General features: G+C 39.6%; 1 protein-coding gene across 1 annotated transcript in view; it reads right to left on the reverse strand.

Moving 5' to 3' along the window:
• The window catches only part of IMPG1 (interphotoreceptor matrix proteoglycan 1), a gene marked incomplete at both ends in the record, with an annotated part of 106,518 nt that overhangs the window by 36,457 nt on the left and 42,414 nt on the right, over nucleotides 1-27,647 (reverse strand). Inside the window, 5 exons of the mRNA XM_081140619.1 lie at nucleotides 17,359-17,441; nucleotides 18,323-18,399; nucleotides 19,719-19,966; nucleotides 21,591-21,611; nucleotides 25,029-25,087. Coding sequence (XP_080996745.1) covers nucleotides 17,359-17,441; nucleotides 18,323-18,399; nucleotides 19,719-19,966; nucleotides 21,591-21,611; nucleotides 25,029-25,087 — 488 coding nt within the window. The remainder of the gene's footprint in view (nucleotides 1-17,358; nucleotides 17,442-18,322; nucleotides 18,400-19,718; nucleotides 19,967-21,590; nucleotides 21,612-25,028; nucleotides 25,088-27,647) is intronic.

Genomic DNA, 27,647 nt, shown 5'->3' on the forward strand with positions numbered 1-27,647 from the left:
CGCCTTGCGGGCTGGCTGCTCAGGCTGCAAGGCGAAGACTGGGTCCCGCAGACCAGGCCTCGTGTTTCAGGCAGGACAGTTTCAGACACAGTCACACACTTCTGGAAATGGTGACTTTTAAAAAAGATGTACCACAAAATGAGCAAATTCGAAAGAGAAATCGGGTTCATGAATACTAGAAAGAGAAAAAATACATTAGCAAAGTATAAAAGGTCTACTCATCCTGATTTAATATTATACAGCAAACCTTGTGAAACATTTTCGCAGAAAATTTTAAATATGAGTAGCAAGGTTATCAGGAAGGGAAAATACACAGGGTGGGGCAAAAGTAGATTTACAGTTGTGAGTACGTGAAACACAGAGTTTATTCTTGTATTATTATTTATTAATTATTGGATTATTTTCCACACGAACAACTGTAGGCCGACTTTTGCCCCGCCCTGTATGCAAAGGCACAAAAGTAGAAGAGAGCAAGACACCTGTAAGATAGGGAGTGAAATCAATCACTTGGACGGTGGCTGGATGGGAGTGGCATGAGAGGAAAGAGTCTCGGGTGACTTACAGGTTTCCAGCTTGGGGGGCACTTTCATTGATGGTGGTTGTCTTCATTTATGACAGGGAATATGGGGGGGAGAAGCCTCAGTGTTTTTCATATATAATCTGGAAAATGGAGAGAATAGCTATCTTGTGCATTTTATGGCATGGTATAGAAATAATTATATAAAAAGGCATGAAAGAACTTTGAAAATGTTAAAGCCCAAATGGAAGTTATAGTTGCATTGATTGCTGTGGAGCAGTGGTTTCCTCAGTGTTCCTGAGGCCCCCCAGCAGCATTAGAATCCCCTGGGGGGTTGTTAGAAATGCAAGCTTGCCCCACCCCAGACCCAGAGAATCAGAAACTCTGGGGGGCGGGCCCAGCAGTCTGTGCTTTAACAAGCTCTCCAGGGATTCAGATTCCAGGAGAATCTAACACTTGTAGAGGATAGCTTCTCCAGTTTGTTATGGGAAAGTATACAGTGACTGAAGCACAGACATGCAGCCGAGCCTAGATCTATGCCTGAAGAAGATATGAAACATGTTCTTCTGCCCTCAATCCTTGTAGTTCCTACTTTACCCACAGGTGCCTCTTTATTATATTTTGCTGGTAAAAACTTGGTCAGGAAGAGCTATGAACATTTATGTTTAATACTAAAATCTGTTGAAGTCCATGAAAGGGAGCTCTTCTTTAAAATTAATTTAGTTAAGGGAGAGGAAATTCAACTTTAGGCAGTAGCTTTGAACTCTGAAGAGTAAGAAATCCCTAATGTGGTCACACTGAAGTTCCTTTTGAAACGCTCTTCCATTTGACATTTAAAGTGCTTTTTATATCAATGGATGCAATTTTGGGGAAAAATATGACATTTTCTGCTGTATATCTATAGAACTTGTTAAAAAAGCAAATAGTTGTTAAAACACATGTTTGAATTTCCAGGATGTTGTCAATTCCAGCTGGTTAACATTTTGCTTTGCTTTCTTTTTAATGGACTATAACCCCCATCCCCCACAGGAAGAGAACCAGTAAGATGGTTTTTAGTGGTTCTTGTCAAGTTATGGTTGCAAAAGATACTTGTATTTCAGCCACTTAAAAAGCAATCACTTAAAAAGCAATCACTTCTTGCCTCAATGCATGCTGAAAGTTGGTTCTGAAAATACATATTTTGAGGATATCCCTAGAGTACATAATATTCTATCAGCTATCGGAGGAAAAATGCAAGAGTCTTGTTCTAAATTCCTGTTTTTAAAAGATAGTTTAGAAGCATGAACTTTTGGGGGATACATTAATAGTGCCAGTTGGAAATATTTCAAACTCACATTTCTAAGCACTACTCATCCCCAAGTGATTTGCAAAAAGCACCTGAACTGCCTTTAGTGCAATAGATGCCTGGTTAATTTCAAGCTTTTGGTATTGACAATTGTACCAAAAACATAATATTTCATCTGCTTTAATTTTACACAAGATTTTGAAGAATTTGCAAGATTTATTAAGATTAATGAACTATATTTGAATAAATCATAGCCTAATCATATGTTAACATTAAAAAATTCAACTTCATAGGACATTGTAGGTGGTGGTGGGGGTAAGATGTGTAGTATCCTGCAAAGACTGAAAGCATAGGGAATGTGAACATTAAGAAGAAAGTCAGAATAATCCAGGCAAGAGTTTATTATTTACTATCTGAATAAAGAAAATGTATTCAAATTCTCCTTACCTGCCATGAAGAATGCCCGAATCATTGCTATCATTTTGAGCAAATCATCTCTTTCATTTTTAATTTAACATTTTAACCATGGTGAGGAGATAAAGTGTTACACTGATGAGGTTCACATTTTGCATCTATGACCCTACATCAGCCATGGCACTTTATTATTTTCACTGCCACCAAAAAAGGGCTTGGAACATCCCACTGCCACCAAAAAAAAAAAAAAAAAAAAAGCAAAAAAAAAAAAAGCTGAGAACACCCCCATATTTAAAACCCACGACATTATCATTAGCATCTATCCATATTCTATTAACCATCCCTCCATCCACTTATTGGTCTATAGAGCAAGGATCTTCATCTCATGGCACATATAAACTAATTACTAAAATTCTACAGCACACCAAAAAATATACTACTTTTTTTGTTGATCTGACAAAAAAAGTATAATTTTGATTCATTCACACCAGACAGCGATTGTTGTGTTGGCTGTGGTCATTTTTTTCTTTTATTTGACAATCTAAGGGAAAAGAGGTCAGTGTCCCTGACTAAATAGTCAGGTATTGCATGTTTTAAAAACTATTTTGGCATACTGGTTGAAAATTGCTGATCTAGAGAGTGTCCCTGGGGCAGAGAAAAACAAGATCATGGTAAGAGTTAGTATAAAAAGATAGAAAGATTGCTTCTATTCCAGGGCAGCTAAAATGGATAATTGTATCAAGAAGATGTCACCACTAAATGGACCTCTCCCAGGAGATTATGCTGTGTACTACTTTATTGAAACTGATAGATTTTGGTACATAAGGAGATTTTTCCTCAGAAAACAAAGCAATTCTGTAGCAACTTTAAAAGTACTGAATACATAGGGAGAGAGCCTCTTGTTTTTAATTAAGTGCAAACAATAAAGGGATAATTTTGAAGTGCAATGACCTGTGTGTTGTGGCTCTCACAAAACTGGAAATGAAGTGATTGCATAGTGAGAGCCCTTGGTTCATGCTGGCTGAGCAATGTTTCATGATGTTACTACAGCTATAATATTGCTACTTGCTGATGGGACCCCTTATGAAATGGGCTCTGAGCTGACCTGGGCTTGGTTTCCCTCAGGCAGTCCTTGCCCTTCCTTCGGCTCCTTTCAGGGAAGTAGGGGCGAGGTGCTCACTCCTGTAGGTTGCATTGCAAAGGCCTCTCTCTGCACTATCTGGTTTCTGGCTAGGTTTGGCCAACCTGAGCACTGGTGGGCAAGGGTAAAAAAAGTGGGGCCTATCTCTCCTCCTCCCTGTGTGCCTCAAGTCTCTGTTCTGGAAACAGTTCTCTCTCCTCTGTGTCTCCAGTTCCCTCTGGATCGGCGCTCCAGGCCCCCAGCTTTCCTCGGGGGAGCTGCCCCCTGGATTCCGGTAATATCTTCTCCTCCTTTTGTCTCTCTAGGCTAGGGGTGGTAGCAGCACATGCTCTTCCTAATCTCAGGGACTTTTCTTTCCTGCTTGGCTTGTAGGCCCCTCCTCCACCTGAGTAACATTCCTTGCATTAAATTCTCTTTCATGTAAATATTAGTTTGAACCATTAAAAACTGCTCATGTTCAACTGGTTGACAGATAAAAATGGCAACCTAATGCCTGAAGTGTTTTCTTGTTTTTTCTGGTTAGATTCTGACTGCTATGGGTCAACTAAGGAAGGAAACCTTTCCACCAAAAAGGGACATTAAAATGCTGGCCCTGGCAGAGGGGATGCAGTGGGCAGAGGGCCCAGGGGCCCAGGATGCAGCTGGGATGGGCAAGGAGACAGGGAGCCGCAGAATCACCAGGCCAACCCAGGCAAGGTGCACGGCAGCCAGCATTTTCCAGGTTGGGCCAGATCAGAGACTGTAATCTTAAATAGACTGGCTGAGTCATTGGTGAAGCGAAAATAGAAAGCTGACTCCAGAAACCTACTGAAAAGGAATTATATTTCAATAAACACATGGAAAAATTAATACATTTCTCATCCAAAATAATGCTTGAGTGATGTACAACAAATCCTCTCGTCATCCTTGTAAATACCCTGTCTATAGTGTTTATGTTGTTGTTTGGACTGTTTCATCTCTACTCTGTTGTCAGGCACCAGCTGCTGGACAAAGCTTCAAGAGCAGTTCCACTTATAGAACGTGGTTTTAGGGGGACTTAGCTCTGTTTGTGCCGAACCTACTGGATCCTGAGGCAAAAGCAAAAATGTGTGCCCCTGTGTACATGTAACAAAATATCCTTCCGTATTGTGAGCCAAATAAAAAAGTTAATAGAAGCATTATGGTAAAAAATCATGATTATATGTTCAATCTGTTTGCACCATGTCAACCCTCATAAGTCTGTCTGAAGAGGGATGGTAGGGCCATGCAGACCAGAGCTGTGGGCAGACTGGACATGAGTGTTCCTGACATACAAGGCAAGGCTGTACAACAAACAACAGCTTATCTCTACTTAAATTTTTAAGAAATTGGTGATGTTTTTCCTTTCTTACAATTGATGGTGTTATTTTTTTTATTAAATTTATTGTAATAACATTAGTTAATAACATTATATAAATTTCAAGTGTACAACTTTATAGTATGTCATCTGTATACTCTATTGTGTGCTCACCACCCAAAGTCGAGTATCCTTGCATTACCATACAATTTGGCCCCTAAAGTTCTTTTTATCTTAATTTTGAATTTTTAGAGAGAGAGGAGGGGAGAGGATAGAGAGATAGAAACATCCATGAGAAAGAAACATCATCGATCGGCTGCCTCCTGCACGCCCCCTCCTGGGGGTCAAGTCTGCAACCCTGGGCATGTGCCCTGACCAGGGAATCAAACTGTGACCTCTTGGTTCCTAGGTCAACACTCAACCACTGAGCCACAGTGGCCATACTGACCCCTAAAGTTTTGATATTTTGTTCATTATGAGGTTTTTTTTGCACTAATTTTCATTTTTTTAAATCTTGCATTTAAATATGACCTTGATTACTGAGTGTTTTAGCTCCCCCTCAAATTTTGTGCCTCACTCACTGTGCTCTGAACCTGGCCCTGCTTGGGTGCTACATGTTACAGATCCACAGAGGGTGCATGGAGATTGGGTGATGAAGAAAGAGAACGGACCAGGCAAACTTGTGCAGGAATTCATGAAAGGAGGGGTCTCCAGAGTTGAGAAAAAATATCCCAGTGTAGACTAGAGGTCTTAAAAATTAGTATAATGAAGTCTGAGGAAAAACACTAGTTGCACCAAATCCTGGGCAAATTGGCTTTGAATTGGTGGTGAGGTCACTGCAAACACAGGACTAGATAGGAATCTGCATAAAGATACTTTATTGAGATTATGGGTTTGCCACGCAAATTTGAAATAGGGAAAATGGCTTCAGAGTAGAAGAGAATAACACTTGTAATGCCACTTGTCCTTTTCAAGCAAAGTAGGTATCAATATTGAGGGCTGAAAGTTACCATTGTGGGGATATTGCTACAAACTGCGTAACATGTCAAACTGGATCTCTTTACCAGCCTGGGTTTCATAAGAGGAAGCAGAAAATGTTAGCAATGAGGAATGAAAATGAGACTTCCCTGGGGAGCAACCGATGAGTTTGCGTGTGAAGGCTGCAAACTTAAAAACAAAACAAACAAAACAAGCCTGCAAACCAACAAAACCTCCGATGGTTTTCATGAAAACAGGAAAGTTTCATATCTTTTGTATATGATGAAGCTCGGATTAAATTGCTCCAGGAATGAGACTTTTAACATAGAATTAAATGTCAGAAAAATTTTTTCAAGATCATTTTTGCTTTTTTCTTTTATCCAAGAATTCAGGGCACTCATGGATGATGCCTGCCAAGCAGCGGGTTCGATTTCCCATAATGAATATTAAGGCAGCTAGTGCCTAGGTACTGCAACACTCGTTTCCTGGTTTTCTTTGGTTGTGCTTAGCTTCCTCTTTAAGAAGAAAAAGGCTCATTGAGAGAGGCGTTAAGTGAAAGGCTCCACTGGGATGAAAAGCAGGCCCTCAGCAAGGGCCTCCCGCAAGCCTTACCCTCTGTCATCCCCAGGAAGATGGGAGGGTCTCCTTTCTGACCGTCAGCCCGACACTGAAATCTTGCTTAAGCATTCTGTCTCACGTCTGTGGGCATGAAAAACACCCTGGCCCGTAGAGCAATGTGAGAATCATAACGTTTACAAGAGAGTTAGCAACCTATAGGTACACAGCACAGGAGCAGCGTGGTTTTGTCCAACTTAAAAGGTGAATTTGTTTCCTTGAGTTAGTTGTGCTTTTCTCCTTTCCCCGAGCTAGTAGGTGCTGTTTCTTAACCCTGGTCCTTCCTCAAACGTTAATCTGTTTAGTGGGCTTTCCCAGGAAAATGCTGAAGTTGCAGCCCCAGCTTCCCTTTCGGGAGGCCCCTGCGTTTCCAGCATTGATGGTTCACCTTTCTTGTCTGGCACCTCCCACTGCTGTTTTATTCCCAAGGTCCTGATCATTGCTCAGTTTCGGTTTTGTTGTCATCCAGATCGCATGATTAAAACAACTATTTACCACAACCAAAAGGTCCTTTTAGCTATTTCAGTTGTAGTCTTTCCATCTCATTTTCCTTCTCCTGGCCTTCCTCCCCCTCTCCGCTGCCTAGTTCTCCCAGCTATAATATTTCTTGCTCTGTTTCTCGAATATTGTAAAGCATCAAGTCTGACGACCTCTACTTAAATTAATCATATAAACAATGCTTTAAAAAAAGTGGTGCACATAATTTGCTTAGTACCCTTGAGTCACTCTGGCTTTCAAAGTTGAAGAAATTTACTGAAAGATCATTCAGGAATGTCACATATATACAACTGAAAAACCTGACTAAAATTATTGCATAGTCTTGCATAAAGACCCAAATCAGTGCTAATTTGTCATCCTGCAGAATGAAAACCTGGATTGAGAATCTAAAGAGATATATTTTTAAAAAGTTTAAATAGATGCTCATTCAAAACAAACCAAAAAACAAGTAGATAAATACTAATAGCCATTATCATTTACCTCTCTGCAAATGTTTTAAACATTTCTATAAATGAAGTTTCGTAAATGATGACTTTGGATGATATTTAGTAAGTATTTTATTAAATTTCTGTGGATTAGCAGTTGTCTCAACATCCCAAATAGCATGAAGCTAATACCCATGCAACGGCAAGGATTTTACTTAACCTGACAATACAGAAAGCTTGCCTAACAGGGGAGAGTTGTTATTTTTCTATCTCATTCATTGCCAAGCAAGAAAAATAGAAGTAAAAGAAACTGAAAATTCTCTTATCACTTGGTTTAGTCAATGGTTAAAAGATGTTAAATTCTCTCTAAGATTAATAAGGATGAAGATCCCATTTTTCTGACATTTACATTTTTTAAGGTCTGATGGATGATGTAACTGGTCACTTTGAGCAGAAGTGCATGACAATTACAGAAACTTGCTCAGTTGCTTGTGTAGACTCCCCTTCTATAAACTGACCACTACATGAAACTTGTAATTTACTGATGCCATCAGAAATGCAGTTTCACCTTCTCAAAACTTAAAAACTAAAGGAAATTAGTCATGGAATTTCCATCCATGTCCCCCAATCCATTTATAAACACTTTTGCTATTCCTTAGTATTGCTAAGATGTCACTTTCTCTCGATGCAAGAGTTGTTTCTTTGATTAAAATGCTGATTATATTGTAAAACTACAATTCTCCACAACAGGACCCAAGCTGACATTCTTTCCCCACAGTCTCAGAGGTGACTCTGTCTGCTCCTGGTTACTCTCTGGCCTCAAAACATTTTCACGACCATTGCCAAATGGCAAATACGGGGCAGGAACATTTGTCTTCCCATCCAGATTCTGATGTTAGCTTGTGTGGGTCAAGATAAGGGTAAGTGAGGCAGAAATTCTTGTAGCTATGAACACTTGAAAAGTGATATGCAGTGGGAACAGGTGACTGGAATGGGTGAGATGCCACTTCGATCAGTTAGCTTATGTTACCCCTGTGCTTCTCTCCTCATGGCTTTCTTCTGGGCAACTTTCTCTCTGGTCTCATTCCATTTCCCACACCCTCTTCTACCATGGGTTACTTCCAATTCTACAAATGCTGACTACCTATTGTTACTAATGACAAACACATGTTACTCTGTGATTAAGGGCATTCCGTCAGGCGACCATGCTTTCTCTTTGTACCAGATGAATTGTTGAGCTATGACCTGATTCTGTCTGTTCTAGTCCTGCCTTTGCATTCTTTCTCTGCTGACCTAATGTATGAAGCACACTCTGTTTTTTACCTTCTCTGCTCAGCTCATTCAAGACATGCTGTGATGGTTAAGTTTATGTGTCAGGGAGGCTGGGGCACAGCACCCAGATATTTGATCAAACATTATTCTAGATGTTTCAGTGAAGGTATTTTTAAGATGAGTTTAACATTTAAATCAGTAGACTTTGTGTAAAGCAGATTAACTGCCATTATGTGGGTGGGACTCATCTAATCAACTGAAGTTCTTAATTAAAATAAAATACTTCCCCAGAGGAAATGAAAGTTCTGGCAGCAAACTTCTTTCCCGAGTTTCTAGCCTGCTGGCCTACTCACAGATTTTGGACTTGCCAGACTCCACAATTGCATGAACCAATTTCTTAAATCCTCTCCCCCTCTCTCTCTCTCTCTTCACACACATACACCCCCCCCCCCCCATATTGGTTCTGTTTTCCTGGAGAACCCCGACTAATACATATACTGTGCATTTAACTTACCTCTATATAAAACTCAACTCACTTCTATTTAAAGTTCTAACCATTTAAGTGGGCCCTTCCCAAATATATATAAAAAACTCCTATTCTCTGACATGGAGTGATTTTTCAATGAGAGAGAAAGGAGAGAGGGATGGGGAGGGAGAGGGAGAGAGAATGTTGCTCATTGTGTTCCATTAGGTTTTAAAATCCAGGGTGGAAGAAATTTGGTGTCTCATGTGTAACATAGATGACTTGGAGGAGTTCAGCCTTCTGGTGGTCCAGACTTTCTGACCCACCCTTCTCCTCCGTTCACTGTTAGCCAAAGTAGTCTCTGGTTTATTTTATTTTATTATTATTTTTTATTTTTTAATCTGCACCCAAGGATATGTTTTATTGATTTTTTAGAGAGAGAGAAACATCCATGTGAGAGAGAAACATCGACTGGTTGCCAACCAGGGTCAGGGATTCAACTGCAACCCAGGTACCTGCCCTGACTGGGAATTGAACACAAGACCTTCCAGTGCACAGGACGATTCTCTAACCCACTGAGCCACACCAGCGGGAAGGGGCTGCATTTTTTACCGCAATGTATTTCCTTCCATATTTTCCCTATGCAGTGTCACCTTAATCTCTTTCTTCCTTTTGTCTTATGTTTTTTTTCTGAACACTTTCTCATTTTTTCACATGTAATAACTGACTGATGCTTTTAAGCTAAGATTTCTGTTAAAATTGTCATAATGGCTTAATTTTGAAATGCATTTAAGGGTTTATTTATGCAGAGACATTCTCCTTGTCATTAAAGCTGTTTTCCACAAAGGGAAGATCCAGGGACTACAGCTCAACAGGTTTATGTTAATTGTTCAGTTCCACTCAGTGTGAAAGGAAACAGAACTGAGAGGAGAGGCGTTCAGATAATGCCTGTGGGGACTGCAGGTCTCCGTAGTACTGAGAACACTTCTCGCTGAGCCTGGCGCTGCTGAGGTGCTGATATTTCAGTTACTGGGAGTAAGATACAAATTCAACTCCTGCAGTCTGTTAGCGGCCACTCCAAGAAATGAGAAGTGATAGAATGCAGATGCTAAACCAAAAGTAAAAAATAAGATAGATGCCAAAAACCTGAGATTAAAAACCCAAACCAAACAAAAACCACTCGGTTGTTGGAATGGTAACTCTAAATTGGGGTGTGTAGGAGGGTCAAGTGTTCATAAGTGCTACTAGCTCTGTAGATTTAAAGTAATCTTGGGAATAGTTTCCTAAAGCAGGTCATAAAGAGAAATTCTGGCCCAGCCAGTGTGGCTCAGCGGTTGAGCATTGACCTTTGATCCAGGAGATCACTGTTTGATTCCGGGGCAGGGCACATGCCCATGTTGTGGGCTCGATCCCCAGCAGGGGGTGTGCAGGAGGTAGTCGATCAATGACTCATCTTTGATGTTTTTCTCTCTCTCTCCCTCTCCCTTCTTCTCTCTGAAATCAATAATAAAAAATATATATATATATTTTAAAAAAGAGAAATCCTGAGTCCTCATGAATCATTATATTTACATATTTATGTGGCAGTTTCCTGTATTTATGGTCTTCTCTGTAAAATACTGGACAGATAAAAAAACAAGCATTGCTAATAATCGCTACTTAACCTTTCTAGTTACGGAAACATGAGCCAACAAAAATGGATGGAACTATTACAAGTGACCATGTCAAGGACCTGAGAACCAGCGAAGGTTGGCATTTCCTAAGCTGTGTTTACTAGTCTCATGATCATAAAGTGGTGATAGGAAGGCAATATTTGGACAGCTGAGAGGCATGGCCAACACCAGCTCACTGGCCTAATGCTGACACTGCAGACACACGTATTAGCACTTCCCACGGAGAAGCCTGTAACAGATATTGCTCATTAATCAGGCCAGACTCTCTGGATGAATAATTCTTCATAATGGTTTTACCTCTTAAATACTACTCAAACAAATCCACCTCTGTCAATCTCTCTTCTGTCGTCTAAATCCAAGATGTCATTGCTTTCAGACTCTTCTAATTGATCACCTCTATTTGCCCACCTCTAGTTAATTCTCCACGATGCAATCAGAAGATCTATTTAAACTGGAATTTGATGTGCTCTTCCTTTGCTTAAAACTGTTTAATGATTTTTAACAGGGCTTGTAAAGCTCTGTTTCTAGAGCTTCACTGTTTTCTAATTCTCTCTAATTCCTTGTACTCTGCTACACTGGCTCTCTTCACTTTCCTTCAGTATGCGAGCTTCAGCCACTCTCTTCTGCCCAAAACTCTTCATCATCCTTCCCCAGTTTTAATTTTTACCTTCAGATCTCAGTTTGAATATTACTTTCTTAGGAGAATCAATTGCCTTTATAGAATTGATAATAAAGTGTACAAATATTTTTTTATTTGTAAATTGTGTGCTACATATCCTCTGCATCAGCAAAATTTTATAATAAACTTCTGTATGCATATATATCCCACTATTTTTTTAAATTTTTTTTTTTTTGAGATTGGTTCTTAGACATTTACCAGCACACTGCTGATAAGCTCCAGTGCTCACAGGGCTAATTGGCTGAATTGGCTCCTTTCCTTCCCTGCTTCAGTTCCCCATTGCTTTACTGAGTTTCCTGGGATCACCTCTGAAGCAAACTCCTTATAATCAAATCCTACTCTCAGGGTTGTTTGGGGGAAGACTCAGACCATAACGGTCATAAAATGTATCTGCTTCATCCACTGTTTTATCCCCTGTACCTAATAAGCACAACATAAATAATTGTTGAATGAATTAAATTAGAGCACAGCATCCCAGAGATCCACTACTACTTAAGTGAACCAGTTGAAATCTTTTTTACTTTGGTTAACTGGCACATTAAGAGTTTGCTTGGATCTGTGGCCTCCAGTGCCCCTGAAATTCACCTGTGATGGACCAGACTTCCCTCTAAAGATGTGCAGAGAAGCTATGTGGAGCCCCTGGGGAAGCAATGTGCCACACGAGGTAAAAGCAGAGAACGACCTTACGTGAAGTGGAAGGAGGAAAGAGCTCCCTTGAGAAAGGAGGAAAGCTGAAGAAATGGTGGCATTAAGGTGAGATGCTGCCAGCAGTTACTAAAAACATAGTATCATCTAAATATGTATGTGTGTTCATGTAAAGGACTGTGAGCCTGGGAGGAAGGGAAAGATAAAATTTCTAATAACAACTGCTTCTTCCTGCTTTTGCTTTTGCAGAAGTGGCAGAATTTATCGTAGAAACACATGGTCACTGCTCAGTAAAATGTTGAAAGGAGATTAAACATAAAAAGTTAGATCATGCCCAGCCAGGGTAGCTCAGTGGTTGAGTGTCACCCATGAACCAAGAGTTCACCGGTTGAATTCCCGGTCAGGGCACATGCCCAGGTTGCAGGTTCGATGCCCAGTGGGGGACGTGTGGTGGGAGGCAGCTGATCAATGTTTCTCTCTTATTGATGTTTCTGTCTCTCTATCCCTCTCCACTCCCCTCTCTCTAAAAAAATAAATTAAAAACCCCCATATTTTAAAAATTAGATCATACCTTCGAGAGGGAATGGGGAAGAGCCTGGAGTTTTGAGAGACTGAGGGTTTACCAGCAGGTGCAGCAGGGAGGTGGAGGAATGGCAGTTCAACACGGAGCAATATGTCAGAACACAGATTTTCTTGGGAATTGCCAAAATATGGGGCAGGGCACTGAATTTCCCAACCTTAAAGTTTGAAGGGCAGTACTATTTCATTTGATACCTAAGTTAAACCTAGAATTACCAAATTTGAGAGTTGGAAGGACTTCAATCCACTTTTCACCTTTCTCTCAGCATTGTAAAGGTTGTGTCTAGGGATGGAGTGTAATTTCCAGTCTTTGCTGAATGGCCGTCTCTTCCTGCCTTTAGATGACCTTTTCCTCATGGACTGCTCGGAACAATTTTTATAAGATTCATATTCTTGTTAGGAAACTTACTGTTTGGTCCTTGAACTGGGACTTACACCATGGGCTCTCCTGAGTCTCCAGCTTGCTGACTGCAGATCTTGGGACATCTCAGCCTCCCTAACCACATGAGCCAATTCCTTATATTGATTTCTCTTTATATATGCATAAAATCTCCTATTGGTCCTGTTTCTCTGGAGAACCCAGACTAACACAGGGAAATCAAAGACAAAACAGTTCTGCCTAAAGTTTCCTTCTTCACCACTTAAAATGTTGCAATTTATTAAGGCTGACATTTTAAATGGAATGTCTAGCAAGTGAAAAAGTCTGCAATTTGGAAGAACACTAAAGAGCTTCTCTTTTGATAGATGAGATGATTGTTCTAATGAGCAAAAAGAAAAATGTATTGCTGCCTACACACACCTAAAACAAATCAAACCAAACCTAACTACAAAAAAAATTTCTACCCTAACGATTTCATACTATTTTTGAACAAACTGGATGCATGTTATATGAAGGACAGAATGTTGCTTTTCTCCCATATGTTTTTGACTCTCATTTATATGAAATGGGAGTAATTTTCACAGATAACTGGCTGTGCAAGAAAGAATGGCTTGGGATAAACTGCCCTGAAATATTAATGGTAGAAGACCTCAGAATTCTATACAAGATACCAATTCATTTAGTGTTCCAGAGGCATATGTATAAGTCCTTTATCTCAGGGAATTAACTTCTACATTAAACTGCTTAAGCCGAGAGACTTCTATGAGTACTTCGCTGAGATTCTAATGGCTTGGTGGGTGTTTGGTGACATTTACCTTAAACATTTTCTGGGCTAAAATTATCTCAGGGATTCCATGGAGCAGAACTTTGGAGTCCTAGTTGTCCTTCACCTGTGCATTGGTGAGACTCAGAACTGTTTTTATGAGGGAGGGAAGTTCAGTCTTATCTAGAGTGCTCTTCCCCCTCCTGTTTCCATGTATATAAGTGGAATGCCTTTTTATCAAGAATTTTTCCTGGTTAGGATCCTCATTTTTCATTACGATGTGTCATTTCTATCCCCAGTTGGGCTGATTATGAAAGCATATGGATCTGCCTTTAATTGGCAACAGATTATTTGCACTTTAAGCTCATGCCAGCAAATATAGTGCTTCTTGGTCAATACTAATAAAAAACTCGGTTATGAGATATAATATTTATTTATAGAGCATTGACTGAAGGTTATGCGGCATATTCATTCCTCTAGATACTCTAAAATCAATCCTTGAATTAAGGCAGACTGCCAGAACCCAGCCCCTCAGAGAGCTGCTGTAAATTGGGCTCTGGCATTCACTACACACCTCCAGTGAGGGCCTTAAAGGATATACCTGACAATGATTTATACAGTGGGGAGGTCGACACAGACAGGACATGGTTCACCGTCACCTACTCTCTCCTCCTTATGAGGACTCAGAGGAGAAATTCTTTGTCCTAAGAAATTGCTGTGTTGAAAGTATGCACACTCTAAATTACAAGCCTGGTGTTATCTTCATTGCACAGTCTGCTAAGAAGCTCAGAGCCAAATTCATGAACCACCTAAAACAATTTGAAAGAGCTTTATGATGTTTACTTTGTACACAAGTTTCCATACATAGTCATCTGATTTCTAAAGACATACTGATTAGCCATTTTAAAGTAAACTATTCAGTAAACGTAAATCAGTAAATTCACAATGTTGTGCAGCTACCACCTCTATCTAGATCGTTCCAACACTTTTTCATTACTCTAAGTCATCTGACTTATTTTTGTTTTATTGTTTCTTCCTTTTTCTTTCAAGTCTTTAAAATTAAACCTTGTTGTATTTTATGCATGTCTGTAAATCATAACAATTTTTTTAATGAGGTAGGATTTTAATAAACAAATTAAAAAAAACACACCCTGAGACAAGCCCCAGGGCAGGAGGTTGAGGAGCCGGAGTCGGGAGTAGGAGAAGCGAGAAGTCATCGGTGAGACCCCGATGAAAGAGGTTCAGGAAGGGAGTGGCTAATGAGAGTCACACACCAGAAGCACAAGTAAAATGAAGATGGAAACAAGGTTGCTCAATCCATCAACTAGGAAGCCATTTGTGAAAGCTGTCCCTGTAATCTGCGATTAGAGGTGAAACCTTGTGGTGATCAGGAGGTGGGATAGTCAAGACCCAGACGGCTGGGCTATTAAAGAAAAAGACAGCATAAGGAAATAGAGAAAGAAGAGGCTGGGTTTGAGGGCAAAGCAAGTTTGAGGGAATATATATGTTTTAATGACAAAGCTACTTAAGTCAAACAGTGTAGTAGGTGGAGGAAACTTGAATGATGGTCCTGGTTTTGCAGCCAGCTGTAGTGTGACCTTGAGCCAGGACTTCACATCTCTAGGCTTGGTTTTGTTATCTGTGAAACACAGTAGCTTACCTAGATTACATCTATGTTATATTCATGAAAGGAAAGGATGTATAAATAAAATGAGAACAGTAAAGCAATTCTGAAAATATAATACTTTCGTGATAGATATACTATTATTTTTATTAATCTACCTGAAATGTTGATCTTATAATAATAAAGTTTAATGATATCACATTGTTATGATATCCAGTGAGCATTTAATATCAGTTATTTCACCAAAAGATTAGTTTTGTTTTATCCAACTAACTTTAAAATGATTACAAAGTCAAAATAGTGGTTGATGTGAATTGTGGTTGATTAAAATTGGCCATAAATTCTTTGATACCTCTCCCATCAAGAGATAAGTTCTGTGTTCCCTCCTCTTGAATTAAGTTGCGCTTCATGACTGCCTCGCCATTAGAATATGAGGAAGTGACACTGTTTCTTGGCCCTTAAGAGAGTGGCAGCTTCCACTGTCTGTCTCTTGCAATACTGACTCTCTGCATCAGCTGTTATGCTGTGAGGAAGCCCAAGCAACCCCTTGGAGAGGCCTATATAGAGAAGAAATGAGCCCAGGCAGCGTGGCTCAGCGGTTGAGCATCGACCTATGATCTAGGAGATCGCTGTTTGATTCCCAGTCAGGGCACGTGCTTGGGTTTCGGGCTTGATCCCCAGTAGGGGGCATGCAGGAGGCAGCTGATCAATGACTCTCTCTCATCATTGATGTTTCTTTCCCTCTCTCCCTCTCCCTTCCTCTCTCTGAAATCAATAAAGACATATTTAAAGAAAAAAAAAAAAAAAAAAGATACCCCAGCCATCAGCTCTGGTTGAGCACTGATTTGCCAGCCATGTAAGTGAACCATTTTGGAAAAAGATCTTTAAGACCAGTTGAGATACTCCAGTTTATAGAGTCCCTGCCCAAATTTCAGATTAATTGGAAAAATAAATTATTGTTGTTTTAAGTCACTAACTGCAGGGTTGGTTTGTAATAAATGCTGGTTAACATTTATTCACTGGTAATCATGTAAACCAAATATGATCTGTATAGATGGTTCTGCTATCGTGCTATGTATGCATTTGTGAAAAACCTAGTATTCCATAAAATTCCATACTAATTGTGCACTGGGTTTATGAGGAAGATAGGATTGAGGTGGACCACTCAAAACCTGTAGAATTTTATAAAGAGGAACCCTAACTAAAACAGTAACAATCCTATTAAAAATGTCAGCTGTAACACATCTCCACTGGCATTTGCACTTAGAATCACGATGTATCCTATTCACTTGTATCCTGGGCTTCATTTCATGTCTCTTGAAGACACTTTTACTTACGGTTTCACCAGAGTATATTAAGTGGAAAGTGTAGGGGTTCTTGAAGCCACTAAATCAGCTACTTCTTGCACTAAATAGACTCTTCTTCAGAATTTTCAGGGTGGGTTTTTGTTTTTTTTTTGGTAAGGTCTTCATATATTAACGATTTCTCTTTAATTGTGACAACGTTTTGTCCTATTGCCTCAAAAATGAACATTTTTGGAAATTCAAAAGTGAACCAAGTTCAGTGTTTACTGACACTCTTATTGATCAGTTACATATGACCTAATTAGTGCTAAAGAAACACACATAGCAGAACAGACAGTATCAATGGTCAGCCTGTATGTGGCAAATAGGAACCCATATACTGATTGTGAAGGCCCGGTCCCCTGTTGCCATAGTCCCTCGTTGTGGACTTGGGCTTATGACCTACCTTGTCCTGACAGACTCTCAGTTTTGAAGCCCAGTAGAGATGGCTATTCTATGAGGGCAGAGGTTGGAGCTGCTTTGGTTTGAGCTTCTTTCACCAGGTCCACCAGGAAAAGCCTGTTAGTGCTCTCTGTGATCCTGCGGACTAGAGCTGAGGGAAGGACACCAAGGGTGTCCTCCTCTTCAGAAGAGAGTGGTTCAATGGACTGCTTTCCTGTTGGCAATGCTGGTGTGAGGAAACCTTCTCCTGGGTCAAGGATGACTGTATCATTGGTCTTTGAGGTAGTGTCATAAATTGATTTCTCAAAGAGGATGTTGTCTAACATAGACTTTGTGGGAAGGAAAAACTCACCAGGTAGACTGTGTCTTTCTCCATCCACTGTTTCAAGCCTGGGTTGACCAAGAGGAAGTTCTGGACTCAAAGTAGCATCCTGAAGAATGAATTTAGAAAGACAGACGTGGAGAAGGGATAATTTTCTGTATATGAAAAAGGCTATAATCTATATATATATTTTTCATTTAAATTTAAACAAATAATTTTAATTGACTTGAATCTACTATGGATTCTGATATAGGTTCTGATAAGAGAAATATGTCCTGAACAGGATGCATGCATTAAATACGGTGGTGAAATACAATCTATTGACTTCTTGGCTAATTGAGTCTGCCTGTGCAGGGTTAACTCATAACTGAAATACTCTGAATTATGTCAATCATGTTTGAATTTATGAATTCTTTATTTAAAGAGGTAATAAAGCACAGTCAGCATTTCCATTTATGAATACCCCAGTAACAACTTTTGGCATAAATTAAATGAACATAGCTTTAAATGAAACATAAAAACTATTACTGAATTTATTTTTACTTTCTAAGACATTAATTTGTACTTATGACACCCCCATAAATAAATATATAGATAAGACCTTAAGACTTAATAACAAACTTACGAATTATGTTTATCTTTATTTCTGGAAGTCAAAGTTAAATAACATATTCTGCTTTAAATATTATTTTCAGTTCATGAACATGTGTTTATTTTATCAAAAACAGAACAAATCTTGACTCTAATTAAAACAAAGATCTGAAATTGAAGTAAACTTTAAATTTTAGGATATTTGAAATGCAAGTTGTTTTATATTTCATGAATACATATACTGAAAGTGGGTAATCAAGTACTGCCTGTAAAAAGCAGTAATTAGTACTACAGAAGAGAGTTTTCTCTGTTTAGTCTTTAAGTTGATTTTTTTTTTTTTTAGTGGAAGGTTTTTGAGGCTTTGCTTCTATTTGAAAAACAAAAAGACAACAAACTCACCTTTGTGATATCAGCAAGGAGTGTAGGCAGCACTGACTGGGTGTTGGAATCAGAGCCAGGCAATGAACCAACAATTTCTATGGATGAAAAATCACAAGGTTTAAGTGATTCTTTATTTTCCCATTTTCCTTTTGTGTTTGGGCATTAAACAGTTAGGGTTCAAAATGTGGCACTAATCAGTTCTTAAGGAATGGCACAACAAATCATTAAGAAGTCCATGTCACAAGCTAAGGGCCATTGATTGATCTGAATGATAAATTAAAGGATGGATGCGAGGGATGTATCTTGCATGTTTACATGATGAGAGCAGTCATTAAGGTGGATTTTTAGAGTGTTTAGTTTTATTGTACAGATTTGGACTAAGCAGATAGGCTGATTGGCTAGGCCAATGAAGATGAAAACATAACTGAACTGACAAAGAAAGAAATGGCTCGAATAAAATACTGGAACCAAGAACCATTTGCAGAGTTCTAGTTTCAACCCAAAGCCTGATTATAAGAATATCTCAGAGGGTTCAACAAAGAAACAAACCCAGAGTACCAGGTGGTCTCTGAGATGAGTTTGAAGTTCACCTTTTCTTGTCTACTAGATTTTCTTGTCCTGCATATAAGAGAGAACTGGCAGAGAACGCCAGCTTCATGCTATGTCATACTAAAATGGCATTTTTGTTGTCCACCTATTAAGCCAGGAATACCCGGCCTACTGAGGAATTGAGTTCTAGGTTCCTGGGTCCCTCTCGGCACCCACTGAAGATTTTGGTTGTGCCTGATTATCCCGTTGACTTCTTTAGATCCATTCTCCTCTCCCCACTACTCTCCGCCCTGGGAGGTTGTCTTATATGGACCATATCAGTGATTGCTTGCCCTCTGTCTTTGGGATGGCTTAGCTCATTAGGGAACCCTTCAGGCTTAGAGGTTGTAATGGAACCTTGCTGCTTCTAGCCCCAGGGAACTATCTTATTCCTTTGGATATTAGGGACACCTTTTTAAATAATCCCTTTATCAAACTCTTCTCAAATGATCCTAATTTGAATGTGTCATCTGTTTCCTTTTGGGACCTGACCAATTTGTTAGTTAAGGGAATCTGGGTTTTGCTAGGGGAACAGAACTGTCCAGGGGTCCTTCTTTCTCCCTAGGCTCTACTGGATGACTGTGGTTGAGCTGGATTTAATTGAAATTCATGGCTTCTCCTAGAGCTATTCTTGGTGTGAAGTGGTCACAAATGGAACACAGGTTGAAGTGATGGAAGACAGAAACAATACCCTACACATGCCTGTCACAGAAACGATTGACTCTACAAGGCTCAATAATAATGACAGTGACCACAAGACATTCACAACTCCTAGCCTCTCTGTCAGAATGAAGATAAACCCAGAACTATGAAATTACCAACTGACCATCAGAGAACTGAATTGTCCCCACGTGCAAGGATCTGTCTTCCTGTAGTGCTCTGCTGATCAGCTTTTTGAGGTCCAAAGCTGTGAGGTAGGTTTCTGGTGGCTTGTCCTCCTTCATCATTCCATGAAGGACTCCTTCACTTTCAATTTTGTTGGAATCAAAAGACAGCAGGTCACTTGCAGGAGTTTTTGCTTCTGCACTGTCTCTCTTAAAGATGGTTGCAAATTGCACGTCTACGGAACTTGAACTGTAGAGGACATATCACACCCAAGGTCATTGTTATATATGCCTTGGAAAGAGAGTTATGTTGCTACAAAGCTTCAGGACAGTTTCAACCTCTTTCCTATGGGCTCTTAAAGAATATCCCACTTCAAAAGTAATTTCAATGTTTATCAAAAATTTGAAATGTGGAAAAGAATTGATGTATATTTTAGTTCTAAAATAGAATGTCAGGGTGGGAGTTCAGTCCAGGGGACAACTAACTGAATCAAGTGACTATAGATTTTTACTTTAGGTCTTTATGAAAAAGTGCTAATTGTCAAGAGTTATTGACCAGTGTTTTTGATGGTCTTATAAGTAAAGTCATGCAGTGCTTATCAGCAAGAAGGATGAATTATCCTTTTCTTTTACAAATAGCTTTCTTTATAAGGGTCTACGAAATAGTAATATAGGATATAGGATATAGGATATAGGATATAGGATATAGTGGGACAATCAGATGTTCATGTTGTAACCAATTCAAAGCTTCAGTTCTTAAGGGTATTTCTCTTCTATTTTTTTTCAAGAAGTATTTTTAAATTAAAAAATAAAACCTTAAATTAAACATCATCTTTTCCCCAAGCTGCTTTAAAAATAACATCTTAGAAGGAAGGTGTGAGAAAGGAGAAAGGGAAGTGGCATATGATTAACTATATTCATTATCATATTTATTATCATATATATTGACTCAATGCCTTTTTGCATGTAAAAATAAAATAGAATTCTCTGTAGCTCTGTCCTCTAGGATCAGGTTTTTACCTTCTAGTTCATGCCATCAAATTCACACAGAGGGATGCAAAAATGTTTTAAAGGCCAAGGGAACTGATAATGTGTATCGTTGGCAGTTCTTTGGGCCTCACATCAGTCAGAGTCTATAGTTTATTATTTCACTAGTCAATTGTAGGAGCCAAAGCTGGATTCTTATTACTGAGCTTTCTAAGGTATAGTGGGCCCTTTCCCAATTCGAACTGACCTTGAAACCAAGGAGCACATTAGTTTCTCTGCTTTAACCCAGACAGGTTGGTCGCATGTGTGAGTATGCATTCAGGCAGACAACTTCTCATCCTAAATGACATTTTTGTGAAGCATGCCTGCATCACAGATATGTGCCTTTATGTTTTTCTAATTAGATTCTGGGTTTTATAGATACTCTTCTGCAGATCAGGTCATTGTTTACCTGCTTATCTCATGGAGTGATTTTGACTTGAGAGTTTCCCCCCCCACTACTGAATAATGGCTCAGTTACTCCCATTTAAATAAGAAACCACTGAAAAGTCATTGAGGCCTTAGCCTGTTTGGCTCAGTAGTTAGAGAATTGGCCCACAGTCTGAAGGGTCCCGGGTTAGATTCCGGCCAAGGGCACGTTCCTTAGTTGCAGGCTGTATCCCCAGCCCTGGTCAGGGCACGTGTGGGAGGCAACCAGTCGATGTTTCTCTCTCCTCTCCCCCTTCCACTAGCTCTGAAAAGCAATGGAAAAAACAACCTCTGGTGAAGATTTAAAAAAAAAAAGTCATTATCCCAGACTTTATATGTAAAAATTATTTGTAAAAAATGAGAATATAAATTTATGGGGGATATATACTATATTTAAAAACATTAAAAGTCCAAATTACCGATCTCTTTCTTTCTTTGGTCTTCATTTCATCGCATACAATGGTAACATGTAAGGAAGAAAGAATTTTTATGATATTTATGGAGACACTCAATGTATCACTTAATATTACATCTCCCCCCCTTCTCCCCCCAAATATCTCCATTGTCTTCCATATTTGCCCAGAGCTGTGAAGGAAACACATATACTGTTATCAGAATTTGTATGGAGAATTTGAGAACCACATAAATCTCAAAGTAAACATCATTATTTGATGTTTCTGATTAGGATTTGAGCTTTAGTTCAAATATTATTTGTACCTTTAATCTTTAAACTCTTTGAGTTCCTCATAGTCCTCCTAAAGAGACTGCAAATATATCCCATACATCTTACATTTTGGGTGGTGCTGGGGCCAGGAAGCTTTTTAAACATATTTTATAAATGAATTTCTCACCCTGTGAATAGCATTAAATGATTAGTTTAATTCTGAAGGTAATTTATCTGAGGCTGGACCCTGGAACTGTTGTTTTGTTGACTGATTGTTCTTTTCTGAATTGCTGTAATCAGTAAGCCTTGAGGAAATGGTGCAATTCACTATGGAACTGGCTGCGAGAAAAACCAACACCTGTTAACTGAGTGGGTGGTCTGCATCAGGCAGTTCACATGCGTCCTCATTTAATGTCTTCAACAACACAATCAGTCCCCATTTCACAGAGGAGAGAACTGGCAGAGAGATGGAAAGTTGTCAGTTGAAAAGTGGCAGAGCCAGGACTCACACCCTCATCTGCCTGACCGATAGCCTGGGCTCATTTCTCCACACCACCACCTGCTCATGCCTGAATAAAAGGTCATTTAGTCACCAAACTGAGAAATACATTTTGGACTCCTTTGAGTATATAAATTTTTTATATTAATTACAATATATTACATTATAATTTTATTAATTATATATTTATTAATTATATTAATTTAATTTAAAAGCTATATTCAGTTTTTTTTTCATTGCAAATGAGAGTTGCCAACAAATACACTACATGCGCGATGGTGTTTCATGTTGCTTTCATCTGATTCTCTTCCCTCGATGTAACAGGACTGAATGGACTCTGCTACAACTTTCTTTCTGTGAACACAAGAGACAATCTATGCACTACCTCACTGGGATGCTCTGAGAGGAGGGCCTTCTTCTGTACTATCTAGACATTTGTCCAGGGCTGGCCTCCTGCTTGCTTTCAGCGGTAGTTTGTAATCCATGATGCTCCGGAGAGAGGCCAGTCTTCCTGGGTCAAGACCCTGCTCATTTTTAAAAATTGCTTTATTGAAGCATAATTGTCATGAAGCAAACTTCACATGTTTGAGGTGTACAATTGAATAAGTTTGACACTACTATACACCAGTGCAACAATTGTAGCAATTGAGATAGTAAGCACATTTCATCACCCAAGGGCTTACTCCTACCCTTGTAATCCTTCCCTCCAGTCCTTCTCTGCCCCCCCTTCCCCCAGCAACTATTGATCTGTTTTCTGTCACTATAGATTAGTTTGCATTTTTAGAGTTAAATATAAGTGGAATCATAATGAACTCCCTTTTGACTGGCATCTTTCACTTAATTATTTTGAGGCAAATCCATGTTGCGTATTCCAATAGTTCCTTTGCTGAGTAGTAGTCTATGGTATGAATATGCCACAATTTGTTTGTTTATTACTCTGTTGATGGACATTTGGGTTGTTTCCAGGTCTTGGCTGTTACAAACAAAGCTGCGATGGACATTTGTGTACAAGTTTTTGAAGGAGTATACCCTCCAACTAGGTTGAATGATTGTTAATAAGTCCCCACGTTTGCTTTAAGAGATAAAACAATTTTGAAAGTAAATCTTTTACTGTTCATCCTTATAACTGTGTTAATAATAGATGTCTTAACTACTTCCCAGTTGTGTTGAGAAAATCAAATGAGATCACTGATATAAAAGTACTTGTTAAATTGTAGATCAGGTTTTATACAAATGAACTGAAATAAAGACAGTATCAGTAGACACATAGGATTTTAGGTCTTCTGTGGGGATCTGGCTCCATGAGAAAGCAATTTCCTCCATAATGAGTTTACTTTACAATATTCTGAGTATTGTTATTAATGATTAAAAGTTTGTGATACTCAGCATATCATTTATTGTATTTGGGCCAAACTTTTTTTGGGGAAGACTAAACCCTTATTACATAATAGAAGTCATTGGGAAAATGTGATCAAATTTATTTTATAAGCATCTTTGGCAGAAAGAAGAATAAATTCTTGCAGAGATAAACACATGGGAAAGATGCAGCTTCAAGGGATATATCTTTAAATTTTTTACCTTGAAAAATTTAATCCACCTAACATTTTGAATTTCCTCTGAAATAGATGTTATTATTAGTTTTCCATTTATTTGAAAGGAGGAAATAATGAGCACTTGAACATTCACAAAAAACACATTCCTATAATTTCCTCCAGCTTTAAATTAAAAATTTGTTCTTTAACTGCAGTGGTTTATCCAGAAGACCTTGCTATCTATGCAGAATATCCTTCTATAACCTGATGTTTTTCTCTAATCCATCCGATTTCACATGGAATACTGTGGGCCAGCATCATGAAATAAAGAAAAGAGAGTCTGCTTTGGTAAATAGGAAGGGTTTCATCTTTTTTATAACTTTAACTTTTCAATGTTTCCTTCCTCTGGAATTATACAAATCAGAGGGGCCTGATAGCTTCGAAAGATAAACTGGCGGAGCTCCCCCAGGAAGTACTCTTTGCGAGTGTGCAGAGCCCGGGCTCTGTGCACCTTTTTGCTTTAGGACAATAGACAGTGAGGGAACCAGGAAGGACGTGGGTGACTCCTACTCTCCCCACTTTACAAAACCCCCCAAGGCGTGGAATCTCGCTCTGTCATACCAGGGCTGATGTTTACCTTGTGGAACATTAAGAAAAAAAGAAAACACCTTATGAACCCATTTGTAGATGCTTTGAATAATGAGAACTTGAAAGATGCAAAAATTCCTGCCAAAAATTAAGAACCCACATTAGAATGTTGAGATGCTGATGGATATAGACCTGCCAAGGGAACACAATCATGTGGCGCTATTTGATTATTTCATTTCTTTCATTTGAAATTTTCAGTTAATCATTTTTGCATGGTAATATATTACTATGGTTCAGACATTGCCAAGGACAGCAGATGAGCTCTCTGAGACAGCAGTGTTTCTGACTCCGGAGGGAGGGAGGAATACAGCTCCTGTGTTACCCCTTAAAAAATCACCTGGGGTCATGTTCTAATTAGACAATTCCTTTATCTGAAATGTATTCACCTTTTGGGATTTGGCAGGGCTAAACAATTGGGGGAAGAGGGACTTTATAATGCTCATGACATCACTTTTAAAAGAAGATAGGAAGAAAGTAATTTAAAAAATGAGAAGACTCTGATTCTCTTACTTACCTAAATCCTAACACATGAATTTCTTTGAATCCTGGAAGTTTCTTAAATACATTTTGCAACTGTAGAGAGAGAAAAAAATTATGAGATACTCTTTGGGTGTACTGGGCAGTCTTATCTAATGGAAAGAGCCTAAATACTTTTGATGAGTTAGGAGAAAAAATAAAAATGGAAAATTGATGCAACGACTGAGGCCAGATTTATTTTTAGTTATTTCTGAAACACAGAGGGAAGTATTTTGCTATTTATTTTAAAGCTGGAAAGCTGTAATTGGGTAGTTCTGATTTGCTTTAATAGTTACTTTACATAAAATATGAAATAACTTTAAGGTGGTATTTGGGAGAATTTTTTTTGGCTACAGTATTTCTATTTATAAACTCAGAGTAGCTATAATATTTTCTGAATTGAATTATATGATTTGGAAATATCTATAGCATTAAAGGAATTATTAAAGTCCAAATGGCTGCTGTATCTAAATAAAATATGTTCAAAGCAGATTCTAATGTAATAGGTTACATGGGCTCTTAGATTTATGTGAACTTTACAATAAATTTTCTTACTAAATTTGCCCTTGTTAATGAGGCATGGTATCAGAATATTTCACAATTGTTATGCTCAATTGCTTCCCAACCCACTGCAGTCTGCTTCGGCCCCTGGGTCCCCAGGAGGGAGGGTTCTCTCCAGGCCATTGTCTCCGGGCGCCCTGCAAACATGAAGCATTTTCATTTCTTTCCCCAGGGTTTCCCTGCCTTTTCTCCTCTCCTTCCATCTCTGACCACTCGCTTTCTTTATCCTACTCCCGCCTGCCCTCACTCTCCACCTCAGCGGGAAGGCTCTGCCAGCTTGTGTCAGCCTCTGCACCCCCCCCCCCACTCTCCCATTTACTCAGCAAGCTCGGCTACAGGCTCTGGGCTAGGCTCAGGACACACGGCCTGCCGGCGGACAGGGCTGCCGTCCACCGGCCATCCACCTTACCTGCGTGAGGCCTGGGAGGGAAGCAAAACCAAGAGGAAGAGAGCACTTAGCAGGGAGCACGGCAAGGGAAGCAGGTGAAAGTGAGGGAGGCTGAAGAGGTGAGCAGGGCCCTGTTCTCCCTCCCTGCACCCACTTCCCTCTGCCTCTCCTGGAGGATCTCGTTTTCTCCCCTGGCTTCCCTGATCACCTGAGTCACAGCCTTGAGTTCTCCACACGGGTATCCCAACATTTGCCACTGATCACATACACCCAAACCAGAGTCACTCTCCTCCCCCGAATCTGCCTTTCCTCCTGGGCTCTCTCTCAGCCAGGGTTATAAACACCCTTCCCCTTGGGCCCGAGAGCACAGCGTCCCAGACGCCTTCCCTCTGTGCCCCTCACGCCCAGTGGCCACGCCGGCTCGTTTGAGTCCTGCATGCCTTTGTTTCCGTCACATTCTTCCTGTTCCCGTGGCCAGCATACCCTCCCCATCTCCCTTCCTGTAGTGCTGAAATGGTTTTCTGGGTTTGTGGAGGGAAAGGAAGAGAACTGTTTTATTGGATGAGTTGGGGGGGGAGAATGGGGAGATGTCTCCTTGACTACAATATTTTTCCGAGTTAATCATTCCTTATGGGCTGCTCTTCACCGAAAGCCCCTTGATGGGCTGCACTGCCCATTAAGGTCCAGTACTGTAGAGTGGCATTTAAGGCCCTCCACAGTCTACCCCCTCCACTCTCCAAGGACCTTGCCATTTGCACTTCCTGCCGTTTACACCCTTGGCTAACACTGTATCCCCTAGTCACCTGAAAGCAGCCACTGCCTCTCCCCGAACACAGCATGCCAAGGACTCGAGCAGCAATGCATGTACTTCTTCCAGACGTCTATATATTTTTTCTTTTTAGTCCAAGATGCAACTTCTACCTCTGCTCATTGACTATCCAAACTCCACCCCCCTGCCCATTTTTTAAAGCTGATTCAAACATCTGCTCTACTGAAAAGTATTTGTGGGGCCCCAAAGTCAGGTTCAATGATTTCTTCTCCCTACCACCCTACAACTTATCACTGTATGTTCCATAAAACAGTCTGTGAGGTGCATGTTGTCTCCCTCACAGAGATTGTGCTCCTTGGGCTCAGGGATCACATTTTATTTGTTTATCTTTATCTTCCTCCTTCCTAGTACCTAGCAGATTGTTATCCACATAGTAGGAGCTCAGCACATTTTGTTTAATCACGCTGAGTGCATCTTTTCTGTAAGCTCATCAACATGCCCCGGCATGGTCACTGTATCTAAAGTCACTGCCAACTCCACATTACCTATGCCAAGGACAGAGCAGCGATGCACAGATAATCCCCAAATCTCTTACAGTTTGGGAGTGTATCATGGATTTTTTTTTTTTTCTTCTCAGCAGACTGATTTATCTTCTAAATTATATTTTCTTGCACCAATTTTAAAATTGTTTTTGTTCCCTGAGTGTATAGTAACCACAGTGAAAAAGATAACTCAGCTTTTGGGTGGTAATGAGATAGATATATAAGCTTGAGTTTAAATATTGGTTTTGCTACTTTCTAGTTGTATGACCTTGAGTTTATTACTTAATTTCTCTGCATCTTGGTCTCCTTAACCAAAATGAGGTAATGACACCTATATCATAAGGTTGCTGTAAGGAA

The sequence above is a fragment of the Miniopterus schreibersii genome, assembly GCF_964146895.1.
Source record: "Miniopterus schreibersii genome assembly, chromosome: 6".
Classification (NCBI taxonomy): Eukaryota; Metazoa; Chordata; class Mammalia; order Chiroptera; family Miniopteridae; genus Miniopterus; species Miniopterus schreibersii.